Source organism: Pan troglodytes, chromosome X (assembly GCF_028858775.2).
Source record: "Pan troglodytes isolate AG18354 chromosome X, NHGRI_mPanTro3-v2.0_pri, whole genome shotgun sequence".
Classification (NCBI taxonomy): domain Eukaryota; kingdom Metazoa; phylum Chordata; class Mammalia; order Primates; family Hominidae; genus Pan; species Pan troglodytes.
The window spans coordinates 75,908,496-75,922,149 of NC_072421.2; the positions used below are offsets into that span (position 1 = coordinate 75,908,496).

Sequence of the window (13,654 nt, forward strand, 5' to 3'; positions counted from 1 at the left end):
GTTAGACTCCTGTTTTCTGGATTCCCCCTTTTCCCTCTTTCTTGGTCTACTTTTTGTAGAACACAAGACTCTACTAGCTTCCTGAGAAAGGGTGCCTGGGAGGCAAAATCTCTAAGACTTTGTAAGTCTGAAAATGTCTTTATTCGACCCTTATACTTGATTCCTAGTTTGGCTATATATAGAATTTTAGCCTGAGTATCACTTTTTGAGACTCGAAGCCACTGTTTCATTGTCACTATTGAGAATCTAAATGGCCATTCGGATTCTTTCATCATCTTTATAATTTTACCTTCCTATTTCTTTCCTGTCCTTTTAATGGAGTTTTGGGAGAGAGCAGAGGTAAACATGATTTGAAAAAGCCATGTCTGACCAGAAATTCTGTGCTGGCAAGATATGTATTTCACCTTTAGGGACAAAGAAATAAACTTTTGGACAGGACCACAGAGCTAGTAAGTAACAGCAGGGATTCAAGTCCAGGTTTGTCTGGTTCCAGTGGCTGATGCTTTTCCAATGTGCCTCCGTCCCTGACATGATGCTTCTAGGCTATAGATGCTTCTAGACTCTATCCCTGACATGATGCTTCTAGACTATTTTGTTTAACCCTGGATAGAATAGCAAAAGAAAATTTTGGTGGTTGCTCTAAACAAAACAGAAATTTGAAAGCTCAAGTTTTTTCTTCATTTGTATTTTAGTTAATACTGTACCCATATTTGTAGTTAATTTTAAATTGTACCATGTTTCTGCATACCTCTATGGGTACTCAGGAATTCTAGTCCAATTTTTGTGACTTTTTCCTACTGATTACCTTTCCTCCAACGTTTTAAAAATTATTTCAAATGGAACTGAAAGAAGCATAAACTCCCATAAACCCAGCACCTAGACTCTACAATTGCCAACATTATCTATCCAACAATCTCTGACTGTACCTTTTAAGTACTTTCTACTGGACTGTTTCCAGGATCACCCCTCATTTATTTGGGTTGTTAACCTAAAGAATGAATGGGGGAATCTCCAGTCATAAACAACTTGTCAATTAGGCAAATATTTGAGTTCCTTCTATGTGCTTAAAGATGTGATAGAGGGAATATAAGAGCATTTATGTTCTGAAGGAATTTTTAACCTAACCAAAGAAGATAGTAGATAACTTGTGTGCATATAAGCTAGAACAGTATAAGGGGCTGGGCATGGTGGCTTACGCCTGTAATCCCAGGACTTTGGGAGGCCGAGGCGGGCAGATCACCTGTCAGGAGTTTGGGACCAGCCTGGCCAACATGGTGAAACCCCGTTTCTACCAAAAATACAAAAATTAGCCGGGCGTGGTGGCGGGTGCCACTGTAGTCCCAGCTATTCAGAAGGCTGAGGCAGGAGAATCACTTGAACCCGGGAGGTGGAGGTTGCAGTGAGCTGAGATCATGCTACTGCATTCCTGCCTGGGCGACAGAGCGAGACTCTGCCTCAAAACAGAAACCCCACAAAACAGTATAAGGATGTGCTTTCTAATTTGGAATTATGAATTATTGGTAAAATATTGCAAAGGTGTATGCTTTAAGTTGTAAATTCACCTTTAACCCTAGACTATATATGTGTGTTTATATGCAGAAAAAAATAATTCCCATGTCGTAAGTGAACAATTTGGTTCTTTAGCTCAGTGTTTTCCTGTTTTCTTCATTTCCAAAATTTCCCTCTAGCACAGGGGTTTACACATGATCAAAAAGGAGTATACAATGAAGACACCTTCCTCAGTCCCCTACCTACCAGTTTCCCTCCCCAGAAGCAACCTCTGGAAGACCAGTTTCTTTCAATCTAAGGCTATTTAATATACATAAAGAGGCCGGGCGCGGTGGCTCACGCCTGTAATCCCAACACTTTGGGAGGCCCAGGCAGGCGGGTCATGAGGTCAGGAGATTGAGACCATCCTGGCTAACAAACACGGTGAAACCCTGTCTCTACTAAAAATACAAAAAATTAGCTGGGCGTGATGGTGGGCGCCTGTAGTCCCAGCTACTCGGGAGGCTGAGGCAGGAGAATGGCGTGAACCTGGGAAGCGGAGCTCGCAGTGAGCCGAGATCACGCCACTGCACTCCAGCCTGGGCGACAGTGAGACTCTGCATAAAGAGCATACCCATGTGTGTATCTATCTATCTGTCTGTCTGTATATAGATATATTAAAATGTAAATGGTGGCATACCTGCTGTTCTGTAGTTGATTAGTGTTTTCTTTCCTGCCTCTTGAATATTCCCTGTCACCTTGGATCCCTTAGAACATAGTGTGCATCACATCTTCCATTCTCACCCTGCCCCATGCTGGCTATATTCCTATATTCGTACTCAGATCATAGACACTTGTTTGCTACCCATAAAAGGAAGAACGAGATAACAGTGTCCTCATCCCATTTACCATCAGCACATATTTTTTAAAAATTCCACCTAGAAGCTGAAGGACAACAACAGATTTAAACCCATATTCTTCTACTCATTTTCAATTTGCTTCACTATGATGGTGTCACATGCTGATTCCAGATAAAAGCAAGTGAATTTCTGATACATAACCATTAAACAAATCTTACTGGTCTTTGGCCATCAGAATTACTGGGCTTTGTTCATCTCCCTTGAATCCTAAAAAATGAAAACACTGATAAGCTCAAATTTTTATTAACCTTGGAACAAATGCAATAATTCCTTACAGTCATACAGCATTTTACAATTTTGAAAGAATTTTCACATATACCAATTGAACCCTCACAACAGCCCTGTGAGGTAGGCAGGGTAGGTGTTACTTTCCTACTGCTAGTGAGGAGAACAAGGCTAAGAGGTGAAGTAAGGTCACACAGTTGGTAAATGATGGAGCTAGGACTAGAATCTAGGCCTTCTGACTTGCTGCCTCCCTGAGAACATTCAAGTAATAATATCCTATGCTATATAATGAATATTTATCTCCTATGATGTTGATCAGGTCTATTTTTATACATTTTACCTGTTTTTATATTACCTTTCCCTAATACTGAAAAACACTAAAACTGATACGAGACATTTGAGACATTTCTTCTCTGTTACTGGACTTTCTTAGATATATCAAACACTATCCTAAGATGAAACTTCTGTTTTGAGGATCCTTGGCTATAAATTCTCAATTATGATATGAACATTTATTTTACAAATTCTACAAAAGTATGTTGAACTTAAGAAAAACAAAACAGGTGTGTTTATATTCTCAAAAGCTTTGCCATCTTTCCCAATATGACTTTAATATGTGTATAAATGGAAAACAGGGAAAGGTGTTCAGCAACATTACAGTATTATTGGGAAACCTATGCAGAGTGCACATAAATGCAAGTTACATCACATTAATTTGTTTTCTTTGTTGGCCTTATAGAGGATGAACCATTAGTGTCTTTCAGGTTTGATCCTGTCTTATATGTGACATCCTCAGCAACAAGCTAAAATGATCTGAATTATACCAATAGCGGGGCTCAAGCAGCAGTGATCAAAACATAATATGTATGTGGTAAAAAGGAACACTTGTTCTTCAGTGGTTTTGCCTAGGTCCAGTGTAATTACTTATCAAAACATGTTTTAAGCTACAGCATCTCTGTTAAATTTAGAAATGTGAAACATGGAAGAGTTATCAACTTGGAATACAATACTAAAACTGAATATAACTGACCCAAAACTACCTGTCAAAAGCACAGTAAAGCCTAACAGGCATAAAAACTAAGGGGTAAAACCCAACTGCTCTGACATAAGAGTGAAAAACAGCAAATGCAAACCATCAGGTTAAAGTGAATCACAAAACATTAGGCATGTAGAGCATGTTTTAAAAATAGGAAAATGACACTGAGCTGTATTACCAGGAATAATATTTTTAAAATTCCAGGTATGGCCTTCTACATTTAACAGCAATGGAGAGAAACAAGCCTATGGGGGAGGTGCAGAAAATGAATGGGATCTAGAAAGGGAGTTGAGTTTGGAAGTTAAGGAAGTCAAAGAAACAAATACATCCAAAATGGATTTAGAATCTCTCCTCTAAATCCATCCTTTCCAAAAAATGTTTCCTATATTGAGAGATTTGGTAAAAAAAAAAAAAAAAAAAGCTAGTGACAGTAAGTAACTATATTACCTTATAAAATAAAGTAGTATTTAAATGTAGATCAGAAATTATGCTGTCAAAGATAAATCTGCTGACTAGGCTGTAGAATCTGAAACTTAAATGCTGCTATCAGTGATAGAAGGCAGAAAAGTGTCTCAAAAACAGAATTGCCATACTAGGACTCAACATTAATGAAACTATTAAGAAACAAGTACTTAACTGTTTGTAATTGAAGCCTACTGAAAAACACATTTGTATGTTTACTAAAGAGATCTAACAGTTTTAACTGACGAAAAATACTGCAGCTACGTTTCAGTCTTTTAAGGTAAAACAAGATCTAGAATATTCTAGTTCAGTATACTGGGCTCAAAACCAACTTTCCTTTTGAAATGCATCTAGACTAGACTATATTCCTTACATAATATCATTGTCATCATCATCATCATGTTTTCTCTTCAGTGGGTTTGCTTCATTGGCCGTGTTCTGTGACGAAACCATGTTGGTGGTAATAAGAATATTTTTGGGCCCAATCATTGAAGGATTTATCAGAACATTTTGAACTGCAGTTGTTGCAGGAACTGTAAACAGAGAAGAAAGCCCCCCCAAAACCAAGCTATGAATTACCCAGAATCTGAAACATATGATAAAAAGTATACAACAAAGCTGAATGTAATTCTAATACCAATTTCAATAGCATGAAGTGCAACTATATCATAGAAGAAACATAGGTACTTATACTGCAATGAGTTGAATTAAATTTTAAAAAATCTTTATTTTTAATTGGCAAATAATAATTGTGTATTTATTTTTGAATTACTATTTTTTTGAGACAGTGTCTCGCTCTGTCGTCCAAGCTGGCGTGATCTTGGCTCACTGCAACCTCCGCCTCCTGAGTTCAAGTGATTCTCGTGCCTCAGGTTCCCAAGTAGCTGGGATTATAGGCGTGCACCACCATACCTGGCTAATTTTTGTATTTTCAGTAGAGACGGGGTTTCACCACGTTGGCCAGGCTGGTCTCGAACTCCTGGCCTCAAGTGATCCTCCTGCCTCGGTCTCCCAAAGTGCTGGGATTACAGGTGTAAGCCATTGTACCCTGCCAATAATTGTGTATATGTACGGGATATAATGTGATGTTCTGATCTATGTATAGATAAAGATTAAACATATCTAGTACAAGGTTGAAGAAGTTCTGTTGTATTTTAACAACCTAGAATTTCAATTTAGTCATGGGAAACTGCACTGGATTCATCATGCAACATACTAAACAAAGGCCTATGTTCAAGGTCAGGAATCACTTCTCTAATAGGCCAGTATTTTACGTTAGTTGCTTATTGTGTGCGGTTAGGTTTCAGAAGATATGAAATCTAGACATACACATTAGTAAACTGTGCTATGACAGAATTCTTATTCCAATCTGTGTGTGTGTGTGTGTGTGTGTGTGTGTGTGTGTGTGTGTATCCTATGAAATAAAGGTACAATTTCATTTGAATTTACATTTATGTTCTGGATTGCATACACATATTCATCACTAAGTTTTGTCGCTTTCTTGAGCTTTTACCTTAACTGCTTTTCCTTGAAGACGACTTAGATTTGTGGACCCTAACTGTTTAGCTGACTGTGTTCTTTGAAAATCTGATGAACACACTGAATACTCTTTCCCTCCTCCCCAAAACGTTACATATATAGTAGTCCCCCCTTATCTGCAGTTTCAGCTACTTGTGGTCAACTGCGATCCAAAAATAGATGAGTACAGTACAGTAAGATACTTTGAGAGATCACACTCACATATATTTTATTACAGTATGTTGTTGTAATTGTTAATTAATTATTGTTAATTTCTTGCCGTGCCTAATTTATAAATTAAACCTTATAATTTAGAAAGTTTATAAATTTAACTTTAAAGGTTGTAAATTTAACTGGGGGTCTTGGAACAATCCCTCAAGGATAAGGGGGGAGACTACTTTATGTAAAATTTCACAGAATTTTAGAGGGCTCATAGGTCCCTCTGAAGAACCCTCATTTGCAGCATTACTGCCACCTTCCTGTTGGGTATTAAAACAATTTACCTCTTGCTATAGGAATACAAACGGTTCTACAATTTCAAATTATTCACAAATTCTGTCCCCCACTCCCAATCACATTACCTGGTTTGACAGGTGTGGACTGAGAAGGTGGAATCTGCACCGTAAATCTTTGGCTTGTCACTGACATTGGAGTTGCAACTTTATTTGGGACAGACACCGTTTGTGGGGTTGCTGTAGTTACAATAAACAGACCATGTTTGTTAGGTGACTTATACAGATTTATATTCTACACTCAGCTTACCGCAAACTATCTTCAAAGCAAAGGAAACTAATAAAAGGTGAGGAAAAAGTCATTAGAAATAAGAGCAAAACAACCTTAAAAAAATTTACAAGCTTGTTTAGATGTTACAAAATTCAGTATAGAATAGTGGTAAAGAATGTAGGCTCTGTAGCCTACCTGCTTGAGTTTGAATCCAGGCTCTCACCTACTAGCTGAGTGTCCTTGGGCAAGTTTATTTAAATTTTTGTGCCTCAGTTTTCTCCTCTGTAAAATGGGGGATATATCACCCATTTCATATAATTATTGTGAAAATTAAGTAAAAATAATCCCTGTAAAACTCTTCAAACAGCATCTAGTACACAGTAAGCACTGAGGTATAGCTGGATGAAGACATAAAGATGAGAGTTTAACCTACCAGAATAAAGACCCAGGTTTTCTATTTATTACCTTAGTTGGCACTTTTAATCTTGGTCACCTGCTGAGAATCAGAAGATGTCATCTATGCCCATGAAACTAAAGCAGAGATCAAATACACCCCTTGAGGTCTCCAGGTGGGCCCAGAAAATTTATTCCCTTTCTGTGTTCAGATACTTTTTAAGCAGAAAAATATCTTGGAGATAACCTAGTCTAAACCCCCAGTCATCTAAATTCTACCCATTATTCCAAGGTACAGCTCAAATACGACCCCGTTTTATAAAACTTTCCTTAATTTTCTCAGTTAAACGTCTTATATCCTGCCTCTGAAGTTCCCTTAACGTCATAGGAGTCATTATTATCTTATCTCATTGACTAGATTACAAGCCTTGACTAACATTTTTCATCCTTGTGAGCACATGGCTCTTTTACCTTGCTCCTAATAGGTACTCAACAAATGTTTGCTTAATAAATGTATTTTGTAAGACTCGAAGACTTAATATATATACTGACATCATTGCTCTCTTAAAAAATACATTTATGGAAATGTATCCATTTCCAATTTTTCATTTGGGGATGCAGGCTTTCCAATACATCCCTTCCCCCTGGAACCAGCAGTCTACCCAGAGATAGAGTTGCTGAGGACACTACAATTATCATCATTTCTAGAGACAAAGGTGAAGAAAGTCTAAGGGAATAAAGCCCAAAGGTACCGAGAAATCCGGGTTTTACTGCTTTCTCTCCCAAACACAGAAGGTGAGACCTTCCTCTAAAATATCTCCATCCCTAGGTAAGTTTTCCCATGTATTAAGGATCAGTTCAAAGAATTTGGTGAAGCGTAATGAAGCAATGTAAGTATTTTATTTTATAAAGAAAAAAGAAAACTCACAGTAGGTGGATGTTTTCTTGGCCTAAGGATTGTTAATACATTTTAGTAGGTATGGAGTTCAGGCTTTAAAACTGAACACATTAGACTGTAGATGGATCTTCCCCCAATTGAACAGAGTAAATACTCAGGTCTTAAGTCTATATAAATCATTTTAATTTTTTTTTTTTTTTGAGACAGAGTCTTACTCTGTCGTCCAAGCTGGAATGCAGTGGCATGATCTTGGCTCACTGTGACCTCCGCCTCTTGGGTTCAAGCGATTCTCGTGCCTCAGCCTCCCGAGTAGCTGGGATTACAGGCACCCGCCACCATGCCTGGCTAATTTTTGTATTTTTAGTAGAGACAGGGTTTCACCATGTTGGCCAGGCTGCTCTTGAACTCCTGACCTCAAGTGATAGGCCCGCCTTGGCCTCCCAAAGTGCTAGGATTACAGGTGTGAGCCACCGCACCTGGCCAACTCATTTTAATTTTTTTAAATTTTAAAACTTGCATCTTTATGCCTGGCGTGGTGGCTCACACCTGTAATCCTAGCACTTTGGGAGGCCGAGGCAGGCAGATCACTTGAGGTCAGGAGTTCAAGACCAGCCTGGCCAACATGGTGAAATCCCGTCTTTACTGAAAAAAAAAAAAAAAAACACAAAAAACCAAAAATTAGCCTGGTGTGGTGACGCACACCTGTAATCCCAGCTACTCGGGAGGCTGAGGCAGGAGAATTGCTTGAACCCAGGAGGCAGAGGTTGCAGTGAGCCAAGATTGTGCCATTGCACTCCAGCCTGGCCTGGGTAACAGAGCAAGAGTCTGTCTCAAAAAATAAAAAATAAAAACAAACAAAAAAACTTGCATCTTTAAAACTATCAGGTGTTTTTTGGTAGTGCCCTGGCTCTAGATTTTAACAGTCTCTGAAGTATGTACAACAAATGTCTAGCTAGGAATAAAAATCACAACTGATAACTAAAATTGGTTAACCTGCCTAACACACGAAACTGATTACCAGCCTAGGGGTTTAAAAAAGCTGGTATTCATTTAAGTAATGTGAACCCACAGACAAACAGTATATGATGAAAATTTACAAAGATTATAATGCAGATTTCTGTCCACAAAGGTCACAGGTAGGTAATTAGACATGTACAACTAATACTATACCAAACTGGTTTTACAATGCTGAAATGCAAATTTACATCCTGAGAATATGAAGAGAGGGTTTACACACCTCAAAAATCAAATGCTGTTTATACCTGAGCTATATGACAGCTATAGGACTCAAGTTATAAGCAATAAGAGCCAATAAATTAATACTGGTGAAAAGGGACTTTTCTGAAAATACTTTGAATACTAGACTATGCAAGAAACCCAGCAGGAATGTAGGAAAAAAAAAAAACAGGAAATCTAAGTCCATTATTTGTTTTCCTTATTATCTAAACAACGATATTAAAAAGAAACAAATAATGGTTTCTAAATACCATTCTCCACTAAAAGGAACTAGAGCTCTTTGGACAAGTGGATGATTCTAGGACCTAGGCAGAAAAATATAAAGATGAGTTTGGAACATCTTGTTGCATCAGAAAGCAAGAAATGATCACAGAATGATGCAGATACGTCAAAAGGACACAGGAAACAGCTTGAAGGGGCTCCCACTGACCAATCTAAAACAATCAGTACTATGTTTTAAAAAGGTTAGTATTAAAAACAATTTTTTTCTTTGAAATCCTTAAGATTTTTGTACACCTTAATCTTCTTTCTACTGTATTCTCATCAATGTATTTGGAAATTTAAATTTCTAATAAGTAGTCTACTGCCGTAAGTGTGTGTGGCACCTTATAGAAGGCGTAAAGTACACAGCTAAGAGTAAATTCCTGTTTTTGGCATCAGAGTTTATACCAACAACAATGGGGGCAATGTCCAATTTTATATTCATTTGAGATCAGACGTTCCTTGTGGCTTTCTCATTTTGAAATCCAGTAACATGTATGTTTATAGCTGTACTAGAGGATGAGTAAAATTATTAATAGTAACACATACACAAGAATTTCTGATTCACTTTTTGACTTGCATTATAGTTCAAAACCAAGTGCTGAGGCACTGCTTTACCAGCCAGAAATGCCATTGTCTCCTCTCACTTACCTATAGTAGGAGTAGTAGGTTTGCTACTAACAGCACCAACACTTAATCGTGGAACTAGTCTCCCTTGGTTAGGTCCCTAGGGGATTTAAAAAACAAATTAATGTTAAGATGTGACACCTAAATTTACCAGGAATGAAATTAGGATTGCTGATGTAAATGATTATGGATAATCCATGGCAAGAAAGTCCTGTTTTTGTTCTCTCAGTGTTCTAAATCCAACATTTAATCTGGGGTTTGTATAAACATATATACATGTCTCTATCTATATAAAAATAGATATGAATACGTATATAATCTTATGCAGTATTAAAGTTTAAGATAGCAGTTATCCCCATTCAAATAAGACTGTAACTACTTTGTGATTTTTAATCTTAATTGGTCAATTTCTTAACCCAAAAAAGAATAAAACTCTTATAGTGGAACTTCAGAAAAGGCAGCCTATTATGGGGAGAACTTTTTCAGTGGTGGGAGAGCTTTATGTCATATTTTAGAAAGCTGGCCTAATTCCTGATGGTATCATTTCCTCTGTTATTAGGCCTCACTAAAAAACTATGATATAGTGGAAAGATTGGGAGTTATGAGGCTTGGAATCAGTCCTAGCTTTGCTACTAACTTCATAAATGAGTTCAGGCCCTGCTTCCTGATGTGAAAACTGACGAGTTAGATGAACACTAAAGTTCCATCTAGCTCGAAAATTTTTTAAAATTAAAAAAATTCTAGTAAGTTATCTTAACCTTTAATCTACTATACTAGCTACAGGAATTTGCTTTTCACAAAGTCCCCTATCATATTCCACCTTTTGAAGAAAGAAAAGTTGACTAAAATTTCTTACCTTTTTAATTAAGGACTTCAGCCTATAGTTTGGAGCTGTTAAGCAGTATCTATCAGGTGGCAGTCTAGGTCCTGCATATGGCTTAATCAGTGGCAAAGGGGTTTGATTTTTCTGCCTTGCGATATCCAGTAAAAACTTAAAAAAAAAATCCTTATTAGAACTACAGTTTAAAAAATTGTAAGTAAAAATAACTTCAAATCAAAGTTTGCTCACATCTCTTGGGGGAGGAGAGGTAAAAGATTGGTCAGCACGACACTGGATTGCCAGTCTCACATCATCTGCATCAACATTAGGTTTCTTAGCATGGCTCGAATAAATTTTTGCATCATCCAGAATTGTAGTCACATAACCTATAAGAACAAAACAATCTTTTCTTAAACATATGAAGACAGCTTAATATTTATGGCTACTTGTCTTAATAAAACTTTCCACTAATTTGTAGACGGTTTATAAATTTTGTGGGTTTTTGTAGAGACAGGGTCTCACTATGTTGCCCAGGAAACTCCTGGCCTCCCTGCGACAGCCTCCCGAAGTGCTGAGATTACAGGTGTAAGCTACTGTGCTCAGCCTAAATGCTGATTTTAATAAGTAATTGTCCTGTCTATATGATCAGTTTTAAACAGATATCACAGTGTGAATACTACTGTCCCCTAGCTTGAGCTCCTTTCGTTCTTTAGGCTGAATTCTATGATACTGTTAACATAATTTGGTTGAAAATGTTCTTACAAGGCTGGGCGCGGTGGCTCACGCCTGTAATCCCAACACTTTGGGAGGCCGAGATGGGCGGATCACTTGAGTCAGTAGTTCGAGGCCAGCCTGGGCAATATGGCGAAACTCCCTTTCTACTAATAATACAACACTTAGCCAGGCGTGGTGGCAAGTGCCTGTAGTCCCAGCTCGGGAGGCTGAGGCACAAGAATCGCTTGAACCCAGGAGGCGGAGGCCGCAGTGAGCCAAGATCGCGCCACTGCCTTCTAGCCTGGGCAACAGCGAGTCCCTGTCTCAAAAAAGAAAATAAAAGAAAATGTTCTTACAATAAAAATATCTTTTCAAGTTCACAAGTTAGGCAAGTTTTTGGTGTTTCATTAACTTACGGAAAGCAAATTCCAACATTTGATTTATAACCCTTGGTTCATATTCTGTGATTCCCATATCCTTCAGGATCTGTGCCATCACCTGTGGATTCAAATAAAAACACCAGATGCAGAATTTGGTACTGGAAATCAAGGCTGCACTGAAGGGTAGTATTTATATTTATGATACAAGGTTCCCCTTCTTTGGGCTCCAAAGTCCTACTCACCCTTGCCCTCCCAAGTGAGTCAGTGATCACACGAAATCGCATAGTACGCTTTTGCAGAAAACTTTTATTTTTATTTTTTGGCGGGGTTGGGGGCGGGGTGTGGGGCAAAGAGAAGACAGAAGTTGGCTTCCCCAGCAGAGGTAAGTAGCTCCAGCTGGTTGTCATTTTTGGCTGTGGCGGCGGGTTAAGGTAGCATCAGAACCCTGGACGCGGAGTCAGGGCTGGCAGATTGCTAGAGACGAGGGGGAGGCAGGGGCCCGAAGCCCAGGACACAAAGCTGGGCAGCCGTTCCGCAAGCTCCGCTGGACCGCGACCCTCTGGCAAGACTTGGCCCAAGCGGCGAGATAGGGGCCCGGGGGCCAGGGCGCATCCCCATCACCCTCTCCTCCTGACGGCCCTGACTAGACTGAAACGAGCGTGCGAGCCGACCCTCAGGCCCTCAGCGTGGCCCCGCCTCGCAGGTCCCTGGCTGCACCTGGCTTCGCGATCCGCGGCTTATCCTTCGCACTTACCAAGGCATCTCTCGGAGCGTTCTTGGGAGGCGCCATCTTGCCCGACTCCATGTTATCCAGCCACTCGTCATCCGCGGAGACAGAGGAGAGAGGAGAGCTCGCGGGCTCCTCGCTCAGGCTCCACCCCTGCGGGGAGCGGGAGGAGGGAAACGGAAGGCGGGGTTACGTGCCAGCCGCCGGGGGCGGGAGTTTCAGCAAGCCGCTGGCCAGGGGAAGAGACGCGCTGGGGTGCCCGAGTTCAGTATTGGAAGAGGCAGGTAATCCTTCCCCATGGAGCCTGCTGGGGCCTGAAAGAAGTAGAGGGGCCGAGAAGCTCGACTTCCCAGAGTTGTTTCCCGGCAAAGGGCACCAAGTGGGCCAACCTCACCTTTGCGGGGGTCCCTCCTCACACCTCCACGGCTACCACCTTTGCCCCTTTCGGCTTCCCAGAATTCCAGACCCAGTCGGTGTTAGGGCTGCTTGGTCCAACACAGTTGGACCCGTTACGTTTGAATGTCACATCAACAAGGAATACATTTTTAGTATAAGTATATCCCAGATTTGCACAGGCCATACTTATGCTACGAAATAATTGTTCTGATATTCATATTTAACCGGGTGTCCTGGATTTTTATTAGCTAAATCTGACAATCCTACCCAATAGCTTGCTCTCCCCACAGCAAGACTTTGGTCAGCCCTTGTCACACTCAAAGCCCTACCGTGGCTGCCCATTTCACACTGATGAAAAACTAAAGCCTTCACTCGGCCCGTTAGAGACCCTCTAGCCTCTCTTGGCCCTGGACCAGCTTCCTGTCTCCCCGCTGAGGCCAACACAGGACCCTTCCTTGCCTCCCAGTTACACCCTTCCCAGCCCCTCACCCACAGAACAGCCCGAATGACTTTTCGTGAGAACCTACCATCCAGCCCCAGTGACTTTCAAAAAATATGCATCAGTTAACTATCTCTGGCTTAAAATGTCGCAGATAACTCATTCTTACCCTCCACATCCACCAACGCCCTAGGATTCTCCCTCAGGAACAGGAACCGTGACTCACCCAGGCCAGAAACGGAGCAGGCAGCCATGTTGGCGCTTTCCCTCAACAATCCACACTCAATCTAGCAACAAGTCTTGTCCGGGTGACCTCCCAAAGTTCTATCCATGTCTCCACATCTCCATCCAGTGCTACTATGCTAACGAGTCCAAGCCAACATCCTTACCA

General features: G+C 40.2%; 1 protein-coding gene across 2 annotated transcripts in view; it reads right to left on the reverse strand.

Moving 5' to 3' along the window:
• Positions 1-2,635: 2,635 nt before the first annotated feature.
• Positions 2,636-13,654, reverse strand: part of TAF9B (TATA-box binding protein associated factor 9b) — a 43,179-nt gene continuing 32,160 nt past the window's right edge. For both annotated transcript variants that reach the window (XM_063804192.1, XM_016943182.3), the window contains 7 exons: positions 12,456-12,581; positions 11,738-11,819; positions 10,857-10,993; positions 10,644-10,778; positions 9,812-9,887; positions 6,231-6,341; positions 2,636-4,664 (listed from right to left, as the gene is read on the reverse strand). In XM_063804192.1, the coding sequence (XP_063660262.1) occupies positions 4,501-4,664; positions 6,231-6,341; positions 9,812-9,887; positions 10,644-10,778; positions 10,857-10,993; positions 11,738-11,819; positions 12,456-12,581 (831 nt within the window). In that variant the 3' untranslated portion in view covers positions 2,636-4,500. The remainder of the gene's footprint in view (positions 4,665-6,230; positions 6,342-9,811; positions 9,888-10,643; positions 10,779-10,856; positions 10,994-11,737; positions 11,820-12,455; positions 12,582-13,654) is intronic.